Source organism: Cyprinus carpio, chromosome B12, assembly GCF_018340385.1.
Source record: "Cyprinus carpio isolate SPL01 chromosome B12, ASM1834038v1, whole genome shotgun sequence".
NCBI lineage: Eukaryota > Metazoa > Chordata > Actinopteri > Cypriniformes > Cyprinidae > Cyprinus > Cyprinus carpio.
This window is the reverse complement of record NC_056608.1, coordinates 4,164,629-4,190,963: the sequence shown is the minus strand read 5'-3', so window position 1 is coordinate 4,190,963 and position 26,335 is coordinate 4,164,629. Positions and strand designations below refer to the sequence as shown.

The 26,335-nt window shown below is 38.9% G+C and overlaps 1 protein-coding gene across 3 annotated transcripts; it reads left to right on the top strand.

Annotated features, from left to right (window-relative positions):
- The first annotated feature begins 4,536 nt into the window (after window positions 1-4,536).
- LOC109087768 (proline-rich protein 12-like) lies at window positions 4,537-25,989 on the top strand. Of its 3 annotated transcripts, XM_042734942.1 has the most exons (16): window positions 4,538-5,275; window positions 5,401-5,576; window positions 8,703-8,860; window positions 12,452-12,613; window positions 12,964-17,477; window positions 18,424-18,609; window positions 18,696-19,386; window positions 20,048-20,541; window positions 20,654-20,770; window positions 21,076-21,209; window positions 21,925-22,349; window positions 23,044-23,166; window positions 23,266-23,363; window positions 23,593-23,724; window positions 24,567-24,662; window positions 24,751-25,989. In XM_042734942.1, exons 2-16 carry the CDS (start codon window positions 5,494-5,496, stop codon window positions 24,886-24,888), a joined length of 7,551 nt encoding a protein of 2,516 aa, XP_042590876.1. In that variant the 5' UTR covers window positions 4,538-5,275; window positions 5,401-5,493; the 3' UTR covers window positions 24,889-25,989. The 3 variants fall into 3 exon arrangements, with proteins under 3 accessions (XP_042590877.1, XP_042590876.1, XP_042590875.1); XM_042734943.1 differs by having other exon boundaries at window positions 4,537-5,576; window positions 23,047-23,166; XM_042734941.1 differs by having other exon boundaries at window positions 4,538-5,576.
- The last annotated feature ends 346 nt before the right edge of the window (window positions 25,990-26,335 follow it).

Here is a 26,335-nt window from a genome sequence, read left to right as displayed (position 1 = left end):
TGAAAAGTAGGAGTGTCAGTACAATGACAAAATACACAATGGAAAATCATTTTGTTCTTTAAAGTAGGTTGAGGGATCAAAAAACATAAAAATAGGCTTTAGCTACATTGTTTTGCTTACTGAATTATGATTAGTCTACCTTGAACATAGCCTACTTATTCATAGCTACAATTGCTGTTGTTTTTGTGTGCTGAAGTGGCTCTGATTTGCAATCGCTGGTATTTCCTTCAGGAAATGCAAATCCTTTTTTTTTTTTTATTAGACTACTCAAAGCCCAAATGGAACTTTTTCCCGTGGGCCATTTACTCTGGTGCGTGTTTAACATGCATCTTAATTAGAGAAACTTAAATGAAATGCCTAGGAGGGTATTAGGGGGCTTTCTTTTCAACGTTTTTTCACCTATTGATGGGCCTTTCATCGAGCAGACGGCTGTTGCCGTGTTCTTCTGTCACCGCTGGATGTCAGTGATCTGCTTGTGGTCATTACAGAGATACAGAGAGCGCAGCCCAGAGGTCACGCTGAGAGTGACATCCTCGCATAGGAACTGAACAAGTTCATATTTATTTTACCATGAGCAAAAAGTTGTCAGCTAAACTTGTGGTGCCTGTGTGTATTTTCCAAATAATCAGAAGCTAATGGGTCAATTCTGGATTTGACACAATTAACACAATCATACCAGCCCAACAGGCTAACTCTACATAGACTACAAGAACTTCTGGTGAGTTTATATAGACAAAAATATCCTCATCTAGGATACACAGTTAAAGATTATGCTATATATTCCTAAAAATCTATTAATTAATGGCCACTTTCTAACACAAATCCAGCAATGCATGAAGTATTTAATGCTAGCATAAAGGCCTGTTCCCACAACACCTAAACCTCATGAGCTGCCTACCTAGACAGTGTTGCTGATCATAATCGTGAGTATAAAAGTCTTGCTATCCAGCTCACGTGAGCTTAAATCTACACTAAAACGTCTGGAGTTTATCCAGTTCCAGAATGTAAATGTATAATAATGTGCTAATAATAAGATATGTGTAAATGAAGATACAAAATACAGGGACATTTCATAGCTATGCTTCATGCATGAGTGATTAGTTTTGGGTATTTGTAGATGATTAAAGATTAAAGTTACATTGGGAGATCAGAATTAGGCTGCTAAACAGCTAATTTATTTTGTTTTTTTGTTTTTTTAATGTTTTTTTTGTGTAAATGTTTTGTGTAGGGGGTTTTGTATAAATATATGGCTTTCATACATTGCATTGTGTTGTGCTGTAGGGTTCAAGGAAATGTCCATAAATTTAACAGATTATATTCTACCAGTACTTTTCTGTCTTTCTACTGATTTATTTCTTACAGTGATTCAAATTGGAAACATTAATGTATAATGCTTGCTCGTAATCGAACCAGTCAAACAAACAAACAAAAAAAAGTAGTGTAGGATTTAGTGTGAAACGATTTTAAATTGCTAGTAAATTTTGCATATAATTACAAAAAAGGCACTGAACTAAACTTTTTTTTTTCAAGCATAAAGACTTAAATAGTAGGCCTACTTTCCTCTAAAACTTATTCTAGTAAGTGAAGACTAAACAAATTGGTGCAGATTATTAATTTAATTTGTAAGGTATCTTTTTTGAATATTAACTATCCAAAGTTGGAATGTTGAATTAATGAAATAATATTTCCCTGTAAAACATACTCCACGAATATACATTTTTAATACTTGCATTTATACAAAATTTACATTTTGTGTAGCTTTAAAAAAAGATACAATTAATTTAATATATTTTTAAAAAGCATTTTAAAGTTACTTGATCATTAGCTCTTAATTTTCTAAACAAATGTGATATTTAACATTTACTTTACATTTAATGCATTACAGTATCTGTAATACATCTGTAGTATTTTTTACAGACGAGGTTTAAGGCTAGTCCCAGACTAAAATGCATGTTTGAGCTGTCTCAACTGAAAATATCTTGCTCTTACATATCTTAAAATAGGTCATTGCCATTGTGTATATGTGCACACCTGTTTAAAAAAAGCAGCTTCTTTATTTTATTTTTTTAATTTATTTATCTTAGTTTTTTAATATATTAACCATCTGAGTACTTATAATTAGATTAAATTATATATTTTAAAATACCTGTAATCAGACTACATTTACTTTTTTTATGGATTGCATATTATTTACATAATAGCAATAATTTATTCATAATTTATTGATTTTCCCTTAATTCCTCTTTTTCCTCTTTTTAATTTTCCGTTGTAAAATATCCCACTGCTTATACACAGTCAGAAAGTTTCTGGTTTTCTGGACCTTCACACAGAGATCAGTCATTAGTCAGGTGGCTACACATCATTTGATCACATAAAAATGCACAAATTCACCATTTTTTTTTTTGTCACCGGAACCTCTTTCACCTAAAATATTTACTTGAAGTACACCTGAGATTTAAAAAATAAATATTTTAATAATGAAGTATCATATTTGCATGTTCACTGGTTCTGCCACATGCAGGTAAACAAATAAAATATTCCAATTTTTCAGCAAGTTTTTTTTTCATCTTAAAATTATGTTTTAACTTAACATTTTTATAATTGAATTAATTATTAGATTTTCATTAAACTCATAAACCCCCTGCAGTTCCATCACAAACCCAGTTTGGGAAAGCTAAAGCTTGATGTAATATAATGCACTTCACTGTACTTGTTGGAATATATTTTCTTGCTCTTGGTATTTTTATATCAATATAGCACAAGATTATCCTATTTTAAATCAATGTGGAAAAAACGAGTTAAGTCGAAAGTAATCTAAAAGTAGTCTGATTAAATATTACCTAAAATGTGTAATGTAATAGATTACATTCCCAATTACAATTTTTGTCATGTAGTTTGGAATCAGTAATCTACACAGCTCTGGTTGTGAACTATGTAATTTTTTTTTTTTAATTATGACTGAATAAACATAACCGCATCAGATTAAGTGAATAAAAGTATTTAAATTGTCAGAACAGGTAGAACTCTCCAATTTTCCCTGTTCACAGTGTATTAAAAGCTTGGTACTGTTGGTATAACTGTATTATTACAATGCCATTTCATTCAGAGTGGGGCAGCAGGCTGATATGTGACCCTGGAGCACAAACCAGTCACAGTAGCACGGGTATATTTGTAGCAACACCCAACAATACATTGTATGTATTGTATTATACTTCTATGCCAAAAATCAGTAGGATATTAACCCGTTTAATCCCACCGGTCACAATAGTGAGCGTAAAAAAGGCTTCATTTATAAAGCTCTAAAAACCTTACGGACTGATGTTTTAGTGCACTTCCTGCAAATATGGAATATATAAAGGGTCTCAATTAAACATGTGCAGTTCCACATGATTAGTGCAAATCGTCACATGACCAGAGCAGCTTATTTTCTGTTTGCACCTTGAGAAGATGATGGCTGCATCAAAGCTCCAAAACTAAAGGCTAGTAAAGTGTCTTAACATAAATATATGACAAAGAATTTTGGTACACATGATCTTTAGGGTGTCTAGTATTAATATATGCATTCACATATATTTAGTTTTGTTGAGTGTGGTCTTAGAATGAGTAAACATGTTGATGGTCACAATAGTGACCGGTGGGATAATAGTGAACTTAGGTAAACAATATAAATCTAATTGCAGTTGCTAGTGAAAATGACAATAACATCTTGCAATGACAAAATATTGCACTAAATTAAAAATTAAAATGTTTCAAAACATGTACAATAATGATGTTGTAATACTTGAACCATGAATATAAACATTTTATGTTATATTTTACAAAAAAAGTAACAATTTTGAAATGTGGTGATGGTGGATTTTTAAAAATTTTTAATCTCATTGTACTTATCAATGTTGCATAATGTTTTTTTTTTAATGCATAATAGTAACCCTAGAATGTGATCAACCAGTTTAAAATAGCTGGGCTAATATATCTAACCATTTTTATGAATGCAGAAATATGTTATTTCAGTACACACATTATCCCACCGGTCATAATTGTGACCCAACATAAAACACAATTTTTCACACACTTTTCCAAAAAAAATAAAAATAATAATAATAATAATTATTGATTATTTCAAAGGGTTACTAATGACACATCGTTTGGATATTTTCATGTCTAGGAAAAAATTGTGATTAAACGGGTTAAGTAAAGATCATGTTCCATGAAGATACAGTATTTTGTAAATTTCCTACCGTAAATATGTCAAAACTTAATTTTGATTAGTAATATGCATTGCTAAGAACTTCATTTGTGTGCACCTTTTATTTTGTTTACCCTCAGATTCCAGATTTTCAAATAGGTGTATCTCTCCCAAATATCGTCCAATCCTAACAATCATTCCATTCATCAATGGAAAGCTTATTTATTCAGATTTCAGATGATGCATAAATCTCAAAATTTTAAAAAACGACCCTTATGACTGGTTTTGTGGTCCAGGGGAGCATATGTAAACATATGCTAAATGATTTGTCACCGTTCATGGTCATTGTCAAAGGTGTGGGGCACGACTTTACCACAGCAACAACACGGAGCCCACAATAATGACGCTCTTTTCACTGGAAGGCCAGACATCGTGCATCTGTGAACGTCTCCCCCTTCTCTGACCATTCTGGTTGAATAAGAGGGAGCAATGTGTTCCGGGAACAGCTTCTGTTCGAGGAGGTGAGGTGGACCAGACGGCGCGTGAGCTCGAGTATGAGAGAAACAGAGGGGAGGGAGAAGCGAGAGAAACAGCCGCCTTCAAAAATGGCGTCTTCGAGGGAAAATGACTAATATTATGAAAAAGGGAGGCCTCGAGCTCGACGTTCAAGCGAACCGTGCGGGATCCGCGCGCAGCGTCGCCTTCAGACAGCGCTGAGTCGAACGCAAGCCGACGCGAGCGAAGGGAAAGGACACCGAAAACACAGAAGCACCATCTTATTTTGATGCGTCGACACAGGGCTAGCTAACTTAGCCCGAGCTGCTAGCTGTGCGTGCAATTTAACGTTAAATATCTGGTTTGCTATTCTCCAGATTCACTCGCAGTATCGTTGCGTTAGCAGTCGTTTAACTGTCGATGCATATTTGGTACAAGTAGAGAAAGGGGAGGAGAAACAAGGGAAAGGACGTATACGGTCATATGCGTCCATCGGTGATTTATCGGTAACCAGGTCAAACCGAATTCTTCGCAGCCCGCCAGGAGCATGGCATTACTTGATCTGGTTTTAAACGAGAAAAGGCTGAAAAGGAGGTGAGTTATTTCTTCGGAGGTGGTCGGTGAACACCCCCTCTATCACGCACTCATTTCCTCCCCTCCATTTCCCTCTCCCTTCTCAATATGCTATTTTTCACTCGTATGGAGTCGTCTCTCACCAGGAAGAATGATTAAAAACTGAGAACGTGCAGTGCAGGAGAGAGTTTTGCACCGAAAGCGTTCGCTCGCATCCAGCCGCGCGCTACTGCGGAGCGATGGACAGAAATTACCCGGGAGCTGGCTTCGGTGATTTGGGCGCAGGAGCCGGATGGAGCTACGAGAGATCAGCCAAAGCGAGGTGAGCATGCAGCCATGCTGAAAACACAGAATGATGTCCGCTGTTCGGGACAGAACGGACCGTGCAAACCCGTGCGTTTGCATCTGACTCTGACGACGCATTTGCGTAGGATGTCAGAAGGTATTAGTGTAGCCATTGTTATTCAAATAAGCGAGGGATCGCAGCTTTGGAGATTCAAGTGTGATTGATGGTCTAATGTGCGGTTTGGGGAGGAGAGGGAAGAAAAAAAAAGGTGGTGGTGGGGGGCGGGGTGATGTCTGCCCGCACGATTTTAGTACAGACCCCCGTAGATGCATGCATTTAGCATCCCCGATGAACGAGGGGCTCGCTCGGGTCAAGCCTACCGAGAAAAGATCGCGAACCGCGTCAACTTACCTATTTGCAACAGTTTAAACGACCCCGTTGATTAAAACACACCATGACAGAATTAAACGTAGCGGTTGCGTTGAAAACCCTTTCTCGTTGGTTTATAAATCGTGGAAACAATGCTACGCGGCCTCTGATGATGAGGGGCTAACGTTACAGTCAACCCTCCCGTTCAGCTGACGCTGGCTAACCTCATCATGCTATTGTCGCATGTGGGCCTGGTATTGATTTAAACTAAAAAAAAAAGATCTGAAACCTGTGTTAGGTTTTACCTCAGGCCAGCGAAAATTATTAAAAAAAACGCCCATCGTTTCCGTTGAGACATCCGTGAAGCAGCTAGCTCTCGCGCTGTTCTTGTGAAGATGGGAGCTGCGCTGCTAACGAGTTAGCCTCCAGTGCTATGCTCCCTCACACATTAAGACGTGAATTCTATGCAACAAATCATTGCATGAATAAAAACATTGTGTCTTATATTTTATTAAATAGACATAGGTAGTGTTGGCAAAGGCGTATTTTAATATTTTTTCATTTCAACGTATTTTACTGGCATGATTGTTTTACATACAGTATGCACATATAACAGTGACAAGATAATAATAAAAAAAAGACACAAGTTCATAACAATTAACAATGCAGAATAGGGCTTTATACAGTATGACAGTGGCTGGTGTCTGATGGAATGTATTTCAGTTGCCATATTGCATTAATTTGTTTTATTTTTAAGTATAATATCTCAAAAATGCTGTCCAGGTGCTTTATTATATAGTCTAACTATCTTAATGTCTGAGAAGGAGAATGAATGAGATCTTAAGTAAAATCTCCGTAAGATAAGAATAAATGACCATGTTTCTGTTGTGCAGCCCACTGAATCTAAATATAATAATATTAAGAAGAAGAAGAAGAAGAACGATGTTAATCATTTGCAATATAGAATATATTTACAACAAAACATTGTTTCAGAATATTATTGTGCAGTTTTTGATGACATGCAGTTCAAATTAGGATTTGTTATGACTTTGTTTTGTATAAATTCAATATCTCAGAAATGCTGCTCAGGTTTATTGTGGTTTATTGCATAAGGAAGTTTATCATCTTAATATCTGAGAAGTGTTCTGGATGAGATTTTAAGGATAAGTTAGGATGTTTCAGCTCCAGATATGTAAATATTAGAGTGCACCAATAAAAGTAATTATGCCAGATATTTATTTAAGTTTATTTCAAGTCTCAATAATCACAATAATAAAATATAATAATCATCATTATCATAAACATTCTAATATGTCCCGGTTTTTATAATAATCATGTAATATATAAAACATAACCATATCCTATTATATTGTTAGATCACAGTTTTATTAATAACAATAATAATAATGACAATAATAATGACAGTAATAGTAATAATAATCTCTACTGCCATCACAATAACAATACTATGACTAAATTAATAGTGCATTATTATCATAAACATTCTAATATTTCCCCGTTTTTATAATAATCATGTAATATATAAAACATAACCATATCCTATTATATTGTTAGATCACAGTTTTATAAAAACAATAGAAATAACAATAATAATAATAACAATAATAGTAATAATAATCTCTACTGCCATCACAATAACAATATTATGACTAAATTAATAGCGCATTATTATCATAAATATTCTAATATGTCCCGGTTTTTATAATAATCATGTAATATATAAAACATAACCATATCCTATTATATTGTTAGATCACAGTTTTATAAATAACAATAATAATAATGACAGTAATAGTAATAATAATCTTTACTGCTATCACAATAACAATACTATGACTAAATTAAAAGTGCATTATTATCATAAACATTCTAATCTAATATGTCCCAGTTTTTATAATAATCATGTAATATATAAAATATAACCATATCCTATTATATTGTTAGATCACAGTTTTATAAAAACAATAGATATAACAATAATAATAATGACAGTAATAGTAATAATAATCTTTACTGCCATCACAATAACAATACTATGACTAAATTAATAGTGCATTATTATCATAAACATTCTAATATGTCCCGGTTTTTATAATAATCATGTAATATATAAAACATAACCATATCCTATTATATTGTTAGATCACAGTTTTATAAATAACAATAATAATAATAACAGTAATAGTAATAATAATCTTTACTGCCATCACAATAACAATACTATGACTAAATTAATAGTGCAATTTTGTTGTATATTACAATTATATATTACAAATCTATGTATTAAAAAAACATAACAGCACATTATAAAAGCTGGATGACTGTTCTTTTTGAGTTCTACAACGAATAAACATTAATAAAGGCCATTTTTTTCTCATAATGCACTTAACACATTTTATGGAGTGATTTATTATATAATTCGTTTTTGACAGATCATCAGGTCTTTCAAAGGTAACTTGTGATTTTTCTGATACATAAATCCACATTTATTTATTACAGATTATGAATTTCACAAGATTATTCGCTAAAAATGATGAATTTTGTACTAATTAGAAATTACGAAACCTAATAGAATTACAAATTAATTATACCAGTATAATACCCTTTACAAAATTGCTACTTAAATATTGCTCGTTAACGAGCTTGGTTATGCATTAGTTACTGTACAGAGATTACCGTAGGAAAACTGCAAACTGTTTATTAACTTTAACACTGGCTTCAAGCATCATTGATTATTAATGCTCAGTCCCTGTTGATCTCTGTTCTCGTCAGCTTGGTGTACGGCAGCTCTAGATCATCACATCCAGAGTCTGAACTTCTTCACCGCCAAGCCTACGCCACTCCCCATCCCCTGCAGGGCTATGCTACCAATCACCATCCTGGTGGATCTGGCCAGGGTGGGGCTTGGGGTGCAGCTGGAAGAAGCCTGGGTGAGTGACATTACTTTGACTTGACGTTCAAACATCTGGTTTGGTTTCTTTGTATCATGTTGACGTATATAGAACCACAGCACTTGTGAAATATCTCATTTTTAATTATGATGCATGCTGATCATTTATTGATGAAGTGATTGATTTATGATCAGATGAACTGATCACAGAATATTGTTGATCACAGCAAGCCCTGAAAATTGTGACGTGTACTGGCTTGGTAGTTAATTTTCGTTGGTTGTGATGATGTGGACACACTTGCATAAGAAGATGCACTGCATTCCTGAGGTTTTGAAGCACAATGTGCCCAGATGTAGCTTTTATTATAGAGCTTATGTCTTACCTTCCAACAACCATGATTGATTTGCAGCAAAGGATTTATAAGTCAGCACTCGTACTAAAATTTCAATGGACCATACCAATGTCATCCCAAATATTCCAGCAAAATCATTTTAAAAGTTAAGTATTAATTTAGGCAATTAGGCTAGTTATTGAAAACAAGTAAACAAACAGTAATAAAATAATGAAACAAAAATAAGAAAAATTACATGCAATTGAACAAAGATAAAAATGAAGTAAACAGTGCTTGCAGTAGGGCTTTGTGATATGTAAGGGATAATGAACATCCAGCCGGTTGTTATCTCAGAATAAACCCCGACAGGGTGATCAGGGTCTTGTATCAGCCTGTAGGGGTTTATTCTGATATAACAACCAGCTGGATGTACATGATCCCGCTTATTACATGGCTACTTGCCACATAAGTAACTGATTAGACACAAAATATTTGAATGCAAAGCTTCCATGAACACAGCAGTTACGAGCCACCAGCAAGTTCAAACTAGACGGACATTTAAGGGAAACGGTGCAGTCAAACCACTTATTACACAACATTTCAGCACAAAAATAATTAAGGCAATAAAAGATTTAAGACTAAAATGTTTTAAAATCTTACCAGTTTGTTAGTTATCTTATAATCCATTACAGCGTACAAAACAATCGTAGCAAAATGGCAGCATCTGCGTTTGTATGAAATGAGAGAGAGTCCACGATACCAGGATGACATAATTAAATAATTGTACACCATTTTGAATCGAGTTTTAATATTTTATTAGCTAAACAAACGCAAAGCTTCCACCAAGAAAAACTGTTCCTAGCAAGAGTACAGCGCTGACTTCAGTTACCCGGATGAGCCTGTGTTATCAGCTTTTACCGGTTGTTATCAAGGGATAACATACATCGGAATATCGCGACTGACCAATCAGAATCAAGTATTCCACAGAGCCGTGTAATAAGGCCAAATAAATGATCACGATCATTTTTTTTCATATCAGTCGATATCGATAATTATCATGATAAATGTCAAATCTTTATTTAATTAAAAAATGTAAAGCCAGATTTTTGCTCCAAAGTGAAACTTGTTGAAACCAGACTGTTAATTTTCCTTAACAAAGTAAATATCTTAACAGAAAAAAGCAAATTTCTTAGTTTTAATGCATGTTCTAATGAGTGATATTGTTTCAAATCAAGAAACAGGTTTATTTTGCCTGATAATATTAATAAGAGGCGAGAGCTGGTTGCTGGAGCCACGCCCACCAAGCTCGACGGTGGTGACAGCAGCATCAATCCACCTGTCACTCAAGTGGCCACACCCTTAATTATGTAGAACCTTAAGGCTTAATATAATTTAAACAGATGAGTTATAAAAAAATTCACCCCCTCACACTTGTCATGAAGGGCATTAACTATATAGACCAAAAAGCTGTAAACATGTTTTTTTCTGCTGTAAAGTTGGGCATTTTAACATGGGGAGTCTATGGGACTGATTCCCTTTTGGAGCCAGCCTCTAGCGGCCAGTCGATGAATTGCAGTTTTAGTCACCTCTGTGTTTGTTTCACGAGAGAGACCGGAAGGTTGCCGCTTGTTGAAAATGCAAACTGATTCTCTGCCAGCTTTGAGAGCTTTAGAACTAACGGTTTCTCCAGAAATGGCTGTAATCAAATCAGCTCCGCTCATGAAAACTCCTTTATCAGATAAAATGAAAATGCCATTGAAACTTTTCTGAAGACAGTCGGTTCCCTTCAGAGATGCATTCATATAAAACCCCCGCAATGTGTTTAGATTTTGAAACGTTCAGTGCTCGTTTATTCAACGAAGTCAGACACCACAAATAAATCAATAATGTATATTGAAATAGCAGAAATGTGTTTAAAAATCATATCACCGTTATTGAAAAAAATATATATTTTATATTTTTTATGAATTAAGACATGTTTGATGCATTCTGAGAGCTTTCTGACCCTCCCATAGACAGGAATGTAATTAACACAATCAACGTCCAGAAGTGTAGCAAGGAGATCGGTAAAGTAAACCATGTGACATCAGGGATTCAACCATAATTTTATGAAGCTACGAGAATACTTTTTGTATGCAAAGAAAACAAAAATACCGATTTTATTCAACAATTTGTCTGCAATGTGAATTGTTCAATAAAGTCGTTATTTCTGTTTTCTTTTAAATTGCAATAAATATCTAATTATCGTTATTGATTTATTGCCCTGGCTTGCAGTTTTCAAATATACAACAAGTATCAAGTATTAAATTACATTTTCAGAAATCTAAAAAGTTATCACATGCAATAAAAAACAACTAAGTAGTCTGCATTGCATAACTAGAAAATATAATATATTAGTATGTATGAATAACTGCTGTAAGAGTTTTGAATGAGAAGCAAGTCTGTTTACAATCACTTAAGACCAAATCGATTGTGTTTACGTCAATACTCTACCAAGACAGGTATTTTGACCAAGAAGTGCATGTGGATAAGAGCATGCACACAAGACGTGAGCATTTGAAAGCATAATATTTTGTATTACACAGTTAGTTGAGAGACTAGTATTGTTACATATATATTTTTGTTGTAGTATTGACTTTTTACAGATGCACCAATACTTTTGATGTCCCTTATTAAGAGGATATATGACCCTGGACCACAAAACCAGTCTTAAATATTAACGCATTTAAAACCAGTCTCAAAATATTAACGCCTTTAAAGTTAGTCAAATGAAGCCCTTAGCAATTTTGTATTACATATTTTGTATTACACAGTTAGTTGAGAGACTAGTATTGTTACATATATATTTTTGTTGTAGTATTGACTTTTTACAGATGCACCAATACTTTTGATGTCCCTTATTAAGAGGATATATGACCCTGGACCACAAAACCAGTCTTAAATATTAACGCATTTAAAACCAGTCTCAAAATATTAACGCCTTTAAAGTTATCCAAATGAAGCCCTTAGCAATGCATATTACTAATCAAAAATGAAGTTTTGATATATTTACGGTAGGAAGTTAACAAAATATTTTCATGGAACATGATCTTTAATTAATATCCTAATGATTTTTGGCATAAAAGAAAAATCATTTTGACCCATACAATGTATTTTTGTCTATTGCTACAAATATACCTGCGCTACTTGTGACTGGCTTTGTGGTCCAGGGTCACATAATTCTTTTGTATAGAATTAATGCTATGTATACCAGATGTTTTCATTACATGCTTGTTTTTCCATATGTGTGGTTTTCTTAGGCCTGTCTGGACTTTTTGATGCTGGGCTGCACCATGCAAGTCCGTCAGGCCCAGATCCATCGGTTATGAACCTTATATCTGCACTAGAGTCCCGAGGTCCACAGCCGCCTCCCTCTGCCTCATCCCTCCTATCTCAGTTTCGCACTCCATCATGGCAGACCGGTAAGCTTAGCTTATATGAAGTTTGCACAAAATAAAATTTGACAAAAACATATTTGATAAGGATCAGATCAAGAATGCACAGTCACTGTTTGCATCAGATATGTTGAATGTATGGAGAAAATGCTGGTAAACTGTAAGTGTATTCAGCCAGCACTGGCAACACTGTTGCCATAGCAATAACTTGTAAGCCACATATTAAAAAATATTAATTGGCTCTCGTAATGACTCCGTGTGCACAGATGTCGAAAACCAGTATTGTCTTTGCACTCATTACATTTTTTTAATTATTATTTTAGTATGTGTTCTTGGCCTTAGCTTTTGTCTTTTGTTTTTTTCTCTCCAAATTTTAGCCATGCACACTCCTGCCCCTGCAGAGCTTTTCATCTCTGGTGCTCTTCCTGGATCTGGATCCTTCCCATCCTCTTCTGCTTTGTCTGCCTATCAGCACCCAGCGCCATTCTCAGGGCGGTCCTTTCCTGGTGTGACCCCCTCATTGTCCTTACAGGACACACCCACTTTCAGCCCCACCTCCAATGGCCTCCTGTCACCCCATGATCCTTTACTCCACATCAAGACGCCTTCTCAGTCAAGTCTGGGCTTTGACCGCCTGTTGTCATCACAGGGTGCAGCTGCGGCTTACCGTGGAAGTCACGATCCAACTGGGGGAGGGGTGACATCTGCTCAAGCCTCCTCTGCAGCCTCAGTTTCTGCCCGCCATTTACCTTCTCATCAGTTCAATTTGTTGTCCTCTCAGCTTCAAGACCAGTCCTCCCAGTTGTACAGTGCCTCTGTGTTTTCCTCTACCCCTGCTCCACCTCAGCCAACATCCCAAGAGCGGACAATACCAAGACAAGACAGTGTAATTAAACACTACCAACGTCCCTCTCCAGCACAAGCACCCTCATCGGCTCCTCACCCGCTTCAGCACTACCTTAGCTGTGGGGTGTCAGGATATCAACAAGCCACTCATGCTCGCCATGCTGGCCTCTCTTGCAGTCCCCTAGGTGAACACAGTCCTTCCTCAGACCATAAACCCTCCCCCAGGACTGAACAGTACAGACCGATAATCCAACCTTCTTATGGGTCCTCTTCATCCTCATCCTCTGGTGGGGCTGGAAAGGGGACTAAGAGCAGCTCTAGTAGTGGTTACTCCTCTTCTGCATCCTCTTCCAGAACCCCCCACACACCACCCTCTGCATCTTCTGCTTCATCCTCGTCTTCATCCTCTTCCTCCTCCTCTGCATCTGCTAGTGCTCGTCAGTCTAATTCCATTCCAACCTCCACTTCTGCCTCTGCATCCTCTCGACAACAGCCACCAACCCAGACTGTACCCCCTGCACCCCAGTCACATTCCCAGCCCAATCAGAGCTCCTCTAACTCCACCCAGCAAACCCTTCCCAAGTCGTGCCTCTCGGGTTATGGATCCCCAGTGGCTCCAGTCAAGTCATCGAGTGGTCTAACGGGCCAGACCCCCCCTCAACCACAACCCCAGTCTTTCTCTCCAAGTCAACCTCCCCCATCACACCTTTCCCAGTCATATGGGGGATTCAGTTCTCCACAGACTCATGATCTTCCTTCAGCTAGGACCTCTGGAGTGGCTAAAGGGTATGGGAATTTAGGAAGTCAGTCGTTTTCAGCGGAATCAGTATATGGAACTGATTCAGGTTATGGGTCTCTGCCACCATCCTTAGGGGGTGCTGGAAGTCCCTCAATGGGTTATGGTGCATCAGGACACTCACCTGCCCTTCTTAGGTCAGGAGCAAGTGGTGGAACAACTGGCGGTAGTAGTAGTGGAGGCAGTACAGGAACTGGGGGAAGCAGTAGCGTGGGAGGTGGAGGAGGTGGTGGATCTTACCACATCCCTGATTCAAGCCCATCTCCGTCTAGCAATTCTGGAATCATCCACCCTGGTCTGCATTCTCCTGGACCTTCACGACCTGCTCAGTCACCTGTTGGAGCAGGATCCAACAAATATCTATCTTCCGTTCTCTCACCTTCATTTCTGCCTTCTCCACAAGGGTACCCTGACACAAGAGGACCTCGATCACAGCCCTACCACCCCTCTGCTCCTCCCAAAACAAAGTCTACTAACAACATGCTTGGTGTAACAGAATCTAGGTCACAACAGGATGATGATGTAGATGACGATTTCCTTATCCAACACCTTCTTCAAGCCCAGAGTCCTGCTCCTCAAGCATCCCATCACCATGCTCCTCAAAGCCATCATTCTTCACAGCCCACCCAGCAGCCTCCAGTCCTTCCAGCTCAGGATGGAAATAAGGGGCTTGCTTATGAGATGAGCAAAAGCTCGGAAGAGAGGTACCACCTTCAGAGTGTTATTCGAACACATAGTGCCACCTCTAATGCTGCTGTCTCTGGCACAGGGAGTGGAGCTGGACTGGACAGTCAGTTGGAGATGTCCCTAAAGAAACAGCAACAGCACCAACAACAACAGCATCAACAGCAACATCAGCAGCATAAACAACCACATCAACAACAACCACAGCAGAAGAGCAACAGAACTGTAAGTGATGGAGGACAAGGGAGTTCAGATCAAACACATTCCCATCCTCACCATCATCATGATTCTCTGGGATCCGTGGTGCATTATCGGCGGGGTGACCCGTATTCCCAACACTCCATTCCTCAACACTCCACCTCCCACCATCAACACACTCCACATACACCAACCCACCCACACCTGCACTCTCACCCTCACATGGATCTTCAGAAAAAGCCTCAAGATTCAGGAGATATGACTTACATACGCAAGACACCAGATGTGCAGCAACATCACCATCAACATCAACAGGCACATCAACAGCAAACTCAGCATCATCAGTCACATCCACAACAACATCAACAACAACCACAGCAGCAACAACGTCACTCCCAGTCACAGTCGCTTATGGACTCTCCGACTGACCAGTCTCACCAACCCCCACATTTGTTGCAGTCTGTGTTGTCCCACTCCCGCAGCAAGATAGACCCTCAGCAACAGCAGCATTCTGTAAGCCAGCAGGCCCTTATGGAAGCCACTGGGGGAGTTGTGTCAGCAGAGACCCATTCCCAGCCCCAGACATCCCAGCTCCAACTCCAACTTCAGTCTCAGGCTATGGAAGCAGCTAGTCACTTTGGTCATGGTAACCAGCAGCAAGACCAGAGCCGCCCTAAGTCTAACACAGTGTCTTCACTAGACATGCTGGAGCATTCTCTCACTCGGACATCTAGCCAAGAGGAAGCAATGGTGGATGAGAGGACAGGAGGTGAAGGAAGCAGGGGGAATTCTGGAACAGGAACCGCAGGAAGTGTGGAAAGGCGTCAATCACAGGAGCAACAAAGACTTTCATCTCACCACCCAACGCAGCACCATGCCTCAGAGTTACACTCATATCTTCCTGAGCCAGACATGAGTTTATCGACAACTTCCCATGGACACCACCTATCCCACCATCACCACCAACAGCAACAATCGTCACAAGGTCCTCAACATCCAAACTCCCACCATCAACACCCTCACCCCTCCCATCCTAATCAGCAGAGCCATCATCACCTTCCTCCACAGGCCTCCTCAGCAGCTTCTCAGCAACAGGAGCAGTCTCACCCCTCTCATACCTCCCAGATTCCGCAACCTCAACTTGAGCAGCATCAAGGAGAAGCCCAATTTGACACCAGGAATTCAGCCGTGAAATCAAATCAAAACCAAAATCAAAGCCAACATAGCCAGAGGTTTGTTCCTTTAACATCCATCTGCTTTCCTGATGCTCTTCTCCCAGATGAGGACCGCTCATTCTTTCCTGGAACGGAGGATATGTTCTGCCTGGAGGAGTACAAATCCACTTGCTCAGGAGGAACTGGGCAGGGTCAAGATGGGGTTGCACCTGGCCAAGCAGTGCAGGAAGGAATGGAAGGAATTAAAACAACGCCTGGAGGAGGAGACAATACAGGTCCAAGTTATGATATGCTTGGCCATCACAGTGACCAAGGGTATGGGCAATATTGCCATGATCTTTCAGAACATGACAATGGAACCATGCATTTGGATCTTGACTCCTTGAAGACTCATGAGCTCCCATCTACAGTCAACACAGAGCAGCTTGGACTGATCCAATCTCAACCAGCCAGCCTTGGAATGGGGACAACTGGAACAGTGGGGGAGGCATCTGGTGCCAAAATGGGAGGTACTGGGGGATCTGGGTCTGGATCTGGGGGTCTTACCTCTCCCATCTTCTGTTCCTCTCGCCCAAAGAAGCTCCTAAAGTCGAGTTCCTTCCATCTGCTGAAGGAAAGACCTGATCCAAACTCCTTGCCCAAGAAGAGCTATGCACAGGAGTATGAATTTGAAGATGATGAGGATAAGGCAGACGTCCCTGCTGACATTCGCCTCAACAGCCGAAGCCGACTTCCTGATCTGATACCAGACCTTGTGTCAAGTTGTCGCAAATCAAGTGGTGTGGGAGGAGGAACTTTAAGCCCTTTAATGGGTGATCTAGATTTTGGATACCCATCTCTTGGTCCCCCTCCGCAGTTGATGCCACAAGATGGACCGAAGAAAAGAGGCAGGAAGCCCACAAAGCCTAAACGAGAAGGACCTCCAAGACCACGTGGACGACCACGTATACGCCCATTGCCAGAACCTCACCACTCTAGGGGTATGATGGGAGAGTATGGAACAGGATATGTTCCTGAAAGAGGCAGAGGCAGAGGAAGAGGAAGAGGCAGAGGTAGACGGGATGAATCTATGATGGACATGGAGATGGCCAATAAAGACCAAAATCAGATGTATCAGCAACACATGCAGCAGCAAATGCATCACCAATCACAGCAGCAGCCACAGCATCAAGAGCCAATCAAACCCATCAAGGTACGCTGTTCAAATTTAAAACTATAATCACAAAAATTTGAGAGAGGTTGTTGTGAATTCAAACATCTATAGTTGAAGATGAACACAATATATTGGGACCATATCAGTTATCGAGCAATAGTTTTTTTTTTTTTTTTTTTTAAGAATTGTTCAGTATTGGATATTTAATATTACATGCTCATTTTATTACATGCTCATTTTACATTAAAATAATTACCTGCTTATCAGTGTCTGCCAGAATTTTATTATCGGTGCATTCCTAGTATAGCTCCCTACGATTTCTGCAATGTGGAAAATGCGGACGGTATCACAGAATTTAGTCATAAAAATGGAATTTACTATATAAAGCAGAATGTCATGGAATTGTGCCAAATTTTAGACAATAAAATCAATTGTAGGTCTGTATACTTAAATCAAATTGCAATATGGACTAGGGTCAGTGAATATTAATCCGCAAAAATACTTTTTAAATATGAATCCTGCATGTTCTGCGTGTCTCTGTTTGAATAAATGGCGCACTACATAATGCTCATGGTTTTTTTAGCCTCTGCCGTCTCAGTATATGAGCATATAAACATATTTTCTATAACGGCTTTGAGAGTCACTTCATGAGCATTTGACCATTTAATTTGAGAAAATCTACCATCATATCATATACAGCAGAAACTTTAAGGTCTTCACAGCAACCCGTCAAAATAAAAGTTTGGTTTAACTTGAAGAAACTGTGACAGAAATACATTACTTAATGTGTTGATATTATTGTTATTATTTTTATAATTATTATTTTATTTAATATTGTTATTGTTGTTATTGTTATTATAAATATTTTTTTGACATTCATTTCTAAGGAATATTTACCAGAAAATGAACTAGAAAAACATAGAAAATTCATTAAAATCAATTAATTAAATGGTATTTTCTATAATGTCTTGTTTCCCTTTATTAGATTAAACTTCCTATTGGAACCATGTCATCTTCTGATGCCTTGTTGCGGACAGACTCCTTGTCAGGCACTGATCCGGCTCTCTCAGATGGTTCCCTTGGTTCAGCACCCTCTTTAGGATTGAGCCCTGGGACTCCCGGAGTGCCTGACATGAACAGACCTCAAGACAAGAAGTCCAAATCCCAAGAGGTAAGAGAATGCAGTGTAAAGTTGTGTTTGTGAGCATATTTTTTACTTTTTTTCATCTAACGATAAATTCTGTACTTTACTTTTAGTTGGAAGAGAAAGACTCGGAGAAGACTGGCTTTGTTGCCTCATTTCTAGATTTTCTTAAGTCTGGAAAAAGGCCATCAGGAATGTCAACGGGCTCAGCTGACAGCGCTGGAAATGAAGATGCGTCTCCTGGGAAAAGTGGAGGCATTCGCCCATTATCCCCTCAACCGCCACCTCCCCCAGCTGCTGCAGCTGTGTCTGGATATGGAGATGGTGAAAGTGATGGAGGACTGTCTTTGGGTGGCTGTCCTAGCCCATGCAAGCGTTTGGATGAAGAGCTGAAAAGGAACCTTGAGACATTGCCTTCCTTCTCGTCCGATGAGGAGGACTCCGTCGGAAAGAACCAGGACCTGCAAAAGAGCATCTCCTCTGCAATCTCTGCTCTGTATGACACTCCTCAGCTCACCTCCTCAATGCAGCCTCCTTCGCTTCCGCCACCCCCTCCTCCACCTCCTCTGGAACCACTGACACCAACACAGCAGCCACCAGCCCTCAGCCCTCAACCACCACTGCATACACACCCGCCCTCGCATGCCCCCATCCACTCTGCTGAGGCTGCAAGATTGCAAAGAGAAGAGCAGGAAGAAGAAATGGAAGAAACATTGAAGGATGTAGACGAGGTTGTGGAGCAAGACAAGAAAGAAAAGGAGAAAGTCCCAGATATGGAGCTGCTGAGTGTCCCCAGATTTGGAGGTGAGGGTCATTTTTGGAAAGTAGGATGAATTGAGCAGCTTTCACAAACACCTGTGCTTTGTTAAAGGGATAGTTCACCCAAAAATGTAAATTGTCATTAATTACTCACCCTCATGTTGTGCGGAACCCGTAAGACCTTCGTTCATCTTCGGAACACAAATTAGGATATTTTTGATGGAATCCGAGAGCTTTCTCTAACCCAGCATAGACAGCAAGGGAGCTACCATGTTCCAGAATCGTAATAAGGACATTGTTAAAATAACTGTAATTTTATGAAGCTACGAGAATACTGTTTGTGTGCAAATAAAACAAAAATAACGACTTCATACAACAATTTCTTCTCTTCCAGTCAGATACTCATGTATGTGTCGTGGTACTCTCGTGAATGGCGGCGGAGAGTTGTTATTTTTGTTTTCTTTGCACACAAAAAGTATTCTCGTAGCTTCATAAAATTAAGGTTGAACCCCTGATGTGACATCTACTATTTTAATGATGTTAAAACGATGTTTCTGGGCCTTGTGGTAGTTATCTTGCTGTCTATGGGAGGGTCAGAAAGCTCCTGGATTTCATCAAAAATATCTTAATTTGTTTGGATGAACATAGGGCATTATTAAGACACTGTGGGAAGCTGAAAATTTAAGAGTACTTTTCTCTCTTGCAGACTCACCCAAAGAAGCTATCGAAGCCCAAGCTCCCCCCTCTCTCCCTCCAGTTTCCCCATCATCCCCTGCTCCCTCCTCCACCTCCTCGCCATCACCTCTTCCACCCCTCCCCCTTCCCTCTCCTCTCCCTCAACAGGAGGACAATCCTTCCCCCTCTCAGAAATCACCACTACAACAGTCCTCGCCTCCAGCCAGTCCTGAGGCTTCCTCTCTGCCTGTCCTCTCTCCTCTACCTCCTCCTCCTGCAGAGCCTCCTCTGTCCTCCGGCCCACCTTCGCCCAGTCCACCTCCGGTACAGGAATCCATAGCAGAGCCCGTCTCTCCTGAAGAGCCCCCTGCGCCTCAGATTTTACCGTTGCACTTGGCACAGAAACAGAGCGGTGCTGCCATTGTTGGCGAGACTGATGAGGATGAGAGTGAGAGTGGAGGCGAGGGTATTTTCAGAGAGAGGGATGAGTTTGTGGTGCGGATTGAGGACATCAGGAGTCTGAAGGTACATCAGTGCATTCTGTTTCTTTTTAAGATCTTTGCCAGCATGTGTATTATACATATATGTATTGTTTGCGATGTGGTATGTAGGTTTAATTTGGTGTGTCTCTCCCTAGTTGGCCCTGCAGACAGGAAGAGAGCCACCTCCCATTTGGCGCGTACAGAAAGCTCTGCTCCAGAAGTTTTCCCCTGAGATTAAGGATGGACAGAGACAGTTTTGTGCCACTAGTAATGTGAGTCATGACCGATCACATCATTTGTAAAAAGCTGCACAAAATGTTTTGGCTATTTATTAGTGCTGGCAGGCATCACTGTTGTTATTGTGATTTTACGAAATTTCTACTTGTAATGTTACTATTAATTTTCAGAATGAGCTGACTTTCTGTTTTTGTCTGATGGAACCGTCCCTTTAAGTGATGGGTGATTCTGTGCTTTGTTTTTGCATTTGTATGAGGTTTGCATATTATGTGTCACTGTAAGTTTCTAATGTTATGTCCTCTTTTGTCCCCTTGTCCTCAATTTCTCTGCTTCCTCTCAGTATCTGGGTTTCTTCGGTGATGCTAAAAAGCGCTACCAGCGGCTGTATGTGAAGTTTCTGGAAAACATAAACAAAAAAGACTATGTGAGGGTCTGTTCCTGTAAGCCCTGGCACAGACCTACTGTCAACCTGAGGTATTTCGAGACCCCTTTATCTTGCTGTCTTGTCAAGTCAATGAGACAGTGACTTCACAGACAACATTTGAGTGTGAAGGCATCTCCTTAAAAATGGGTTCAGACTACCAAGACACCAATGAATTATGCCTAATGATCTAAAACAGATTAGAATGAGCTTAACTGATACTGTTACTTCACTCTTTTCAGCTTCCAAATTTACTTTTTTTCCAGCAATATTTCAGTTTTTTACACCAGACATTAAATTGCATACACAGGATTGTGAGAAATCATAGGCAAATGCATATCTTTATAGACAGGATATTGTGCAAATGTTAGATTGGCAAGTCTTGTTCCCTCATCGTACTACATGTGAGGGCAGCATTTTTCAGATTTTAGATGTCAGTGTAAAAGTTTAGCTGTTCGCACCAAGAACCATAACAATCATACAGATTTTATGAGAACAGCGAAATCCACACCACAGCTATAAAAACAAGGAAATAGAGGAATAATATCACTGGAATCACTTTTTTTTAAGCTGATGAATGATAAAAACATTGACAGCCAATCAGCATCCACCCAAACTTAAAGAGCTTGAGCATGCTGTCATATGTTGGTGTGGATGCTGATACGGTTACATTTGATGGGCCTTAATGTTTATTCATCTAGGGTAGTGTAGTTTGCATGTTTTGTACCAGTGACATGCTTGATAAAGGTGTTGTTTTTTACTTTTTAGGAGACATTCTCAACCACTCCCGAAGTTAGCACCAACCCTCAACAACCAGACTCCCTTAGAGAGGACTGAGAGAGACAGAGAGAAGATTAAGGAGCCGCGGGAAAGCCGTGAGAAAAACAACATTCGGCCAAAGGAACAGCGGGAAAAAGAAAAAGTGCTTAAAACCAAGCAGAAGGAAGAAAAGAAAGAGAAAGAGAAGAAAGCTTCACCTCCGCCGCCGCCACCCCAGAAGCCTGAGAAACGGGCAGCGTTGACAGAACGAGGGAAGGAGAAGAGGGGCGGTGGGCAGGAGAAGAAGACTGAACGCTCTGCCAAACCTCAACCGCCAAAGGTGAAGGCCGAACCTCCGCCCAAGAAACGCAGGATGTGGCTGAAGGAGGTGCCCTCGTCCTCAGACTCAGACTCCTCAGCAAGTGAGGATGAAAGTGAGTATACTTTTAATGTGTATGGCATGCATTTGTGACAAAAAGACAGAAAACGGTCACAGTCTTCTTAAATCTGCATTTTTATTTATCAATAAGACATTTGTAACAAAAATTTATCCCTTTAAACTATGTTAATTTATAATATTTTACCCACAAATGAAAAGAAAAACAAAACAAATTATGTTTTGCATAGGAAATAAAGAATAGCTCAGTTCAGTTCAACTTCAGTTCAACTTGTAGTCCATTTATAATGCGTAAAATTAAAAGCCCCTAGAAAATAAAATATTTTTTTAATTATTTTTTTTGCATTGTGACATTATTTGCTCGACTTTCTCATTACTGTAGTGTAAATTTATTCTTATTTTCATAATCTGAAAATTAAATTATAAATAATTTCACCTAGATTTTATTTTTTGCTCTTAATGTATGCAGATATTAATAAAACATTTAAAAATTGCATTACAGCCATTTTTTTTCCTAAGAAACATCAAGAATAATGGAAATAATAGATTTTAAAAAACAAAATGTTCATTACTGGAATCAAAACTTTGTTGGAGGAATTGTTGAAGGCATAATTGTCATGAAAATATTTTCAGTGCAATTCGAATGCAAAATGACTTTTCAGTTAGTAGGCAGTGTGCAGGTAGGATGGTGTGTTGATGTGAATGTAACTTGGTGATGTGTGTCTGTTCAGCAGTCTCAGTGAAGGCGGGCCTGAACACACGAGCAATGCGTGAGATGTACCGGAGCTACGTGGAGATGCTGGTCAGTACGGCACTCGACCCGGACATGATTCAGGCTCTAGAGGACACAGAAGGTAAGCCAATGTGATTACCTCCCAAACTGACCGTAGCTCTGTCATCATCAGAACGTGAGATGAAACTCACCCATCTCCTTGCATTCCTGCTTATTTCAGACGAGCTCTATCTTCCTCCAATGCGCAAGATCGACAGCCTTCTGAATGAGCAGAAGAGGAAGCTTTTGAAAAGAGTCAATATCAACTCTCAGCACCAGGTACTTCACATTATTATTTTTATTTTTAGTTTTTATTCAGTTGCTCAGTTTCTCTTTCATATCCCTTATATCGAATATCATGAATATCAGATTTTTTTTATACTTTCACAGCATGTACATTTTCTCATGTGTGCAAACTCAAGTCACAGATTTCTTTTAAATTTAAATGATGACTTTAATATTTTAAAAGCTACATTTAAGGACCGTCCCTTGTGTTTCTGCTCTGCAGGAAGCTCTTCACACTTTCCCTCAGATAACGGCGGAGCCCCTGGACTCGGGGACAGTGAGGGTCAGACTGAGTGGTGAATGCTACAACCGCAAAACACTGAACCGCATCAAAAAGAGTGTTCCCAAACCACAGGTCAACAAACCTTCATTTTTTTGCTGCAAACATCTGAATCTGGTTTGATTATGGCAGATTCAAACCCCTTCCCCTTCATTTTGAAATATAATGAAAAGGGCCGTCAATTTATTCTTGATTTGATTTAATTAATTATTATAAAAAAAAAATGCTTTTATTCATCAAGGCTGCATTATATTAATCAAAAGTGACAATTCCAGAAAAAATGTGTCACTGTTTCCACAAAAATATGAAGCAGCACAGCTGTTTCCAACTTTAATATTAATCAGAAATGTTTCTTGTGCAGCGAATCAGCATATTAGAATGATTTCTGAATGATCATGTGACACTGAAGACTGGAGTAATGATCCGGATATCACGGGCATAAATTACATTTTAAAATATGTTCAAATACAGAAGAGTTATTGTAATAATAATTCACATTATTATTGTTAACGTTTACTGTTTGTACTGTATTTTTACTGTATCAAATAAATAAAGCCATGGTGCGCAAATGAGACATTTTTCAAAAATATCTTCTTAGCAACCCTAGATTTTTAAATGGTGGTGTATTTTATTAGTCAATAAATGGGGGTGCAAAATTACATTATTCAGTAATTGAAATTATTTTATTAGCTTTATTAACTAATAATATATATATATGTGTAATAGTATCATATTTTCTTTGTGTTATTGTTGTTTATTTAGCTTACTTGTAGAGAAATACAGAACATGAGCAGCATATCATATAATTAAATAAATATAAAAATATTTTGAATCCATTGACAGCCCTAATAATTAACAGTGACTATGTAGAAAGGATAAAAGAATTACTAACATGTCACACTTCCTGTCTCTTCCAGGACCTCAAGTTGTCAGCAGAAACATGTCGACTCTACAGTCTCTACCATTCGCTGCATCATTATAAATATCATACCTTCTTACACTGTAAGAAAGAGGTAAGCATTGAACTGCATTTCCCATAAGCAGCTGCAGCAAACAAACGCCATGCAAATCTTCAATGAAAATCTCCGTCTTTTCTTTCAGACGAACACTATAGAGCAGGCTTCAGAAGATCCCGGACAAGAGGAAGTTGTTCAGCAGTGCATGGCCAATCAGAGCTGGCTGGAGATGCTCTTCAACTCCTTCTTAGAGCTGATGACCCTCAGCAGCACCAAAGCTTAAGACAGAGAGGAGACATCAAAACGGAGAAATGTTGAGGAATCAAGGAGGCCTCGATGTACAAAGAAGCTGGGTTTATTGTTGCCTAGCTCTCCTGTCCTCCTCCTCCTCCTTCTCGGTTTTACAGAAATCGTTCTTTTAAACGGCGTCAGGAGAGGACCGGGCCGCCGGACAGTAACTCTATTAACTCTTTACAAACGCCTGCAAAAATGCAGGATCTCTCCTGAACGTTCAGACAAATGGATGTGACCAAACTGAGATCCGATTTAACCGAATTTTCACTGAATCCGAAGGAAATGGTACACAGAGCTACGGTTGAAGGAATATACTGTGTGGAGTCTTTATACTTTGGGATCGCGGGAATTACTGACAGGAGGAGTTCGCTTGGCGACGACACTAGGAGGAAGTCTGTTACTGAATTTTACACGAATAATTTTTTAAGACAAGAATTCGTTTTTCTTAAATGAGCGCGCGAGAGAGAGAGAGAGAGTGACGGTTCTGTTTTATAAACGAGCGCTGATGGGAAAGTAGTCGCGGGAAGATGATGCGTGCAACGACATGTGGTGACATTTTTATTATTTATAAAGACATTTTTAACAGGAGTTCGCACATACAATACAAACCAGTGACGCTTCATAGAAAACGGTTCAAATAATGTTCCTTCAGATGTTATAAATGGATCTTATTGCCACATTCTGAGCTGTCTTCCTTTTTGCTCATCCAAGGTGGGTAGATACCATGGAAAATGTATTATCGGTTTTATCTGTTACAGAAAGAGAAGAGAAAGACAGAGCAGAACAAATTATTCAAGCTACGCAAACGGTATTATTGCAGTGCATTCTACAGAGAAAATAAATGCAATTGAAAGCGAGAGCTAAGCATCTGGTTCCCATTAGCGAGGGATTATGTATTAGTACTATTTAAAATGGAAATTTGTTTTTTTGTCTGTATTCTGAGTATTATTTTGGAACAATCTAATACTGTGCTTCTTTCGAAAGTAAAGCCTTTGTGTAAATATTGTACAGCTCTTGACAAAAATCTCCCGGTTCTTCTGTACAAGGACTCTCCCTGTATTTGACAAACAAATAAAACCATCAACAACTACACTGTGTCAGATGAGACGCTGCTTTTACTGTTGTGACGGTGTAATAATCACAGTGAAGTCAGAGCTTTTGAAACAGTTTTTGGCTTCAACAGAACTTTCTTCCCTAAATGCAGAGGGTTGTACTTTTTCTTGAACTTTGTCCATGACTTCATTGCAGTTCCTCTTTTTCCTGTTGTTGTTTATTATTTCTGTTGTTCTACACCATATGTTCTCTATATCTTCTCTTTAACAGTTCCTTACCTTTGCAGCACGGTATTTCCAGCCAGGAACTTAAAAAAAAATAAAAAATGTCTCGCTTTTTCTGATAATAGTCAGAAATGGTTTGGAATATTTTCCAAAAGTATA